Below are 4,050 nucleotides of genomic sequence, written 5' to 3'. Positions count from 1 at the left end.
ACTACTTGAACTTAAAATAAACACGGATATCTCTTAAATCACCACATTCACAATAACGTAATTACTTCCGCTCCAAGTTCTTTTAATCCCAATCAATTTCGATCATGGAAGAATCAAAAGGTAAAACTACAACCGTAATTGGATGACGGCCGGAGGAATCACTTACAGAATGAGAGCGCAAATCATGTCTCCGTCAAAAAAATCAAACGCATTCTTGATACCAGTAGTTGTGATGATCATCTAATTAAAAGGAACATTATAAAGGTGCCAATGAAGTTAATCAATAAGTTAAAAAGTAATAATCCTAAAACAGAGTGTGATGCTAAAGGTCCTGTTCCTTGTGAAAAAATTGTTAAAAGCAATGAGGCTTGTAGCGTTAACTGTGTTTTACGTCAAGGTGTTGCTGAAGTTTTGAGTTTGAAATCGATACTTGAAATTAGTACTCGCAATGAAGAATTTGTATCCGCGTTAGTAAAGCTCGAAAATATGAAGTTGACTTTGAATACGCTTGAAGAAACAGGGATAGGTAAAACCGTCAGGGCCCTTGAGAAACACGAGTCAAAGACTGTTTCTGAGATTTCAAGGAGTCTTGTGAAAGGTTGGAGATGTTTGGTTGATGAGTATTGTAAAAAAGAATCGAATGTAAATACAGAAAAGTCAAATAGTCAAAAGAGTGTGGTTGTGATTCATGATCCGCAAAGTAAAGAGATGCATTCGAAGGCAGCAGTTATTCAACAGAAAGTTGAAGCAACCAAGATAAAGCTGCAAAAACCGAAACATAACATTCAGATAGAGAAGGAAAAATCAGCCAATTCAAAGACGAAAAAACGATTGAATGGTCGAAATATTCTATTAATGGAGAAAAAGAGTATCCCTCTTTTTAAGAGACAACAATCAGTTGTGAAACCAAAAATGGTTTCTGTTTCTGTTGAAAGTAAGTTGCAAAGTCCAAATAAGTCAACTAGTCAACCAAGCAGTCAAGTGTCTTTTCAACATGTTGTGCCAAAGACTATAGACAGAAGAAGTTTTGAAGAGAAATTAGTCGCAACAAAACGAAAGTTGCAGGAAGGTTATGAAAAAGCGAGAAACATGAAGAAGCGAAGAGTACAAACGCTCGAGGTGTATGATGTATTAGGTCAGGGCCTGGCTCCTAAGTATGAAAATGACAAGTCTTGTAAGCGTATTAGCCTACATCGATAAATTTTAACATTTTAGTTTCTCGATGTAACTGATGCAATGTGTAATTCAGTTGGGTTTGTAGTGATCCAAACAAAGTTTTGTATATGAAAGCATTTGCAGTATATGTATTTTTGATGATATACTCATGTGAATGTTCGTGTTTCATAGTTGTGACCATCGATTTAGTGTTAAGCATATGCCATTTGTTATATGAATTTATATAAATTTGCGACTATTATCAGAAGTTCAATTCAAAATGTGAATTTCAGAAATGACTACTGTTAAAGTTTTTATATGTTGACTAAATAAATAAATATGGTATGTTAAATTGTGTGGGTTATATAGTCTTGCACTTTGTGAAGTTCCTGATCAAATGGGTCAGAATGAACTCGGATAATTACCTAATGAAGTCGTCGGTATTGCAACCGCACCACACAAACTAAGCTTAGAATAAGGTGACTGATCATGAAAAAAATTCAAAGCTGCCCATTATTAAGCTTAGAATAATCATTCTATAGTCCAATATCTTCCACAATATGCATCAGCCAAAACATCACTAAATAGGCTAGTCTCTCACAACATTCTGTTTACAACAAACTCTGAAGATTCTGTAACATCCCGTGATTTTCCGTTAAATTTATTTTAACACCGTCTTTTTTTTTTTTAATATCTTTCGTTATTCAAATTTGTATCTTTCGTTAACTAACGTTCATAATATTCTCGTTATCTAATTATAACGTCATCCGTTACTCGAACGTTTTTAAAATATTCGTTGGGTTAATTCCCGCACCCGCTTTGAAACTCGAGGGACCGAGTTTGCCAAATGGGCAAACTAGTTGACTAGGTCAACTAGTCAACCCACTTACCACATCCATTCATTTCATCTCCACCTCCCACCTTCATCCTCCTCTTTCTCTCTACTCCCCATTTTTGAACTCAAAACCCTCAAACATAAAATCATCATCTAAATCCGATTGGAGAAGCAAACATCAAAACAAATTACATTTTCGTGATCCTTTCTTCACCCTCTACATTTTGATACCAATATCATCAAGTTTGGGTAACTTTCTAAAAACTCTAGATTTCTATAAATTCGTGTTTTTGACTTGAAATTGTGTTAGTTAGTGTCTATGGCTCGTGTATAACATGAATACATGTTTTGTTTGCTCGATTTGTTGATTTGAGTAACTAGTTTGAACTTTTGAAATGGGTGTGCTTAATCTTTGATTTTGGATGATTAAAAGTTGTTTAATTGTTAAAGTTCATGTTGTAATTGTGTTACTAGTATCACTAGCTTCGTTTTGATGCGTAGGTTGATTAAGAAAACTTCAAATACATGATTTGTGATTTTTGTGAATTTTGATTAGGGTTTGATAGACTTTGAAATGAACTTTTGATGCGTTGAATGCTTGTTAATGTTGTTTGTAAATATTTAGATGCATTGTATGCTTAATTACCTTCCAGACGGCATATCGTATGTGTAAATTGGATTCCCGAATCATAAAATACGTTTTACGAACTTGAAACTTTGAAAATAAACCCTTCTTGATCAATTGACGAGTTTTCGGTTATTGTAATTGATGTTTTTGCTTGTGAAAGGTAGTTAATTGTATTCCTTGTCAAAAGAGCTTTCCAATGATATAAGATGCGTATTCTAAGTGTTTACGGTTTGCGTTTTGTGCTAAATTGAATTTTGGATCAAGACTTGAACTTTTGAAACTGACCAGGTACCAGGCCACGCCTAATGTCGCGGCGCGACACCTCTGGCCGCGGCGCGGCAATAGCCGTGTTTGGGTTCTGACCTACTTTGTCAAATTTCGAAAAATGTTTGCTATGCTACGCACCTCCGATTAACATGTAACTTGGCCAACATGCTCATATATGATTTCTAAGCTTAGAAAAATAGTTTGGGACCCGACCCGAACGTGTTGACTTTTTCGTTGACTTTGACCAAGTTTGACTTTTAGTCAAACTTAACAAAACACTTATACAATCGTTCTAATCTTATTTTATACTTGATTCTTGCATGAAACTTGACAACGTGATTCGCATGCTATACTATTCGAGTCATAACGAGCCATAGGACTAATTGAGCACATTTCACCCGACCTTGTGTCGTAACGGGTAAATTGATACAACTTACTTGTTTAGGTCAAGGCTAAGCAACTTTCATGCACACGTTTACTTTGTGAAGTACTTTCATACTCGTGCACTCGAGGTGAGATCATAGTCCCACTTTTCAACAACTTTTATACTTTTAAATCGTGGGCTGAGAAACATATACATTACGTACTTATATACATTTCACACGTATATATATTCTTCATACTTTTATACATTGAACACAATTGTGAATACAAAGATACGGACGAGTTTGAACGAAAATCCTCAATTCAATTATCATTAGTTACATCAGATGGTGTAAGCGAGACTATGTTGTGTGGATCCATACGGGTTTGACTAACCCTCATTCGGACGGCTCGCTACCGTTAAGCGAATGAAATATATTCTGGTACGGTGTATGTTCTAACACTTTTATGCTGAGGTAAATGATACGGTTAAGCTTTGATAATTGGGTGCTCGGTAAACAACAATACTTATGGAATTCAAACGATTCAGAGAATCGACTTATACTATAACTTGTGGTTCAACTTATTTTACTTACATACTCATTTACTAAACCTATGATTTCACCAACGTTTTCGTTGACAGATTCTCCTATGTTTTTCTCAGGTTTTGAATGCTTAAGTGATACATGCTTCCGCACTCTTTTGAAAACTGCTTGGATGTCGAGTATACATGCATATTTGGAGCATCTTTTTGGCTACTTTTAAATTGTGTCGCATAGGTTTCAATTGTACGTTTAACATT

General features: G+C 35.2%; 1 protein-coding gene across 1 annotated transcript; it reads left to right on the top strand.

The window, feature by feature from the left end:
* The first annotated feature begins 270 nt into the window (after nucleotides 1-270).
* On the top strand, nucleotides 271-1,200 carry LOC139849455 (uncharacterized). Its single transcript, XM_071839113.1, has one exon. It carries the CDS (start codon nucleotides 271-273, stop codon nucleotides 1,198-1,200), a length of 930 nt encoding a protein of 309 aa, XP_071695214.1.
* The last annotated feature ends 2,850 nt before the right edge of the window (nucleotides 1,201-4,050 follow it).

The sequence above is a fragment of the Rutidosis leptorrhynchoides genome, chromosome 5, assembly GCF_046630445.1.
Source record: "Rutidosis leptorrhynchoides isolate AG116_Rl617_1_P2 chromosome 5, CSIRO_AGI_Rlap_v1, whole genome shotgun sequence".
NCBI lineage: Eukaryota > Viridiplantae > Streptophyta > Magnoliopsida > Asterales > Asteraceae > Rutidosis > Rutidosis leptorrhynchoides.
This window is presented reverse-complemented; position numbering and strand designations above follow the sequence as displayed.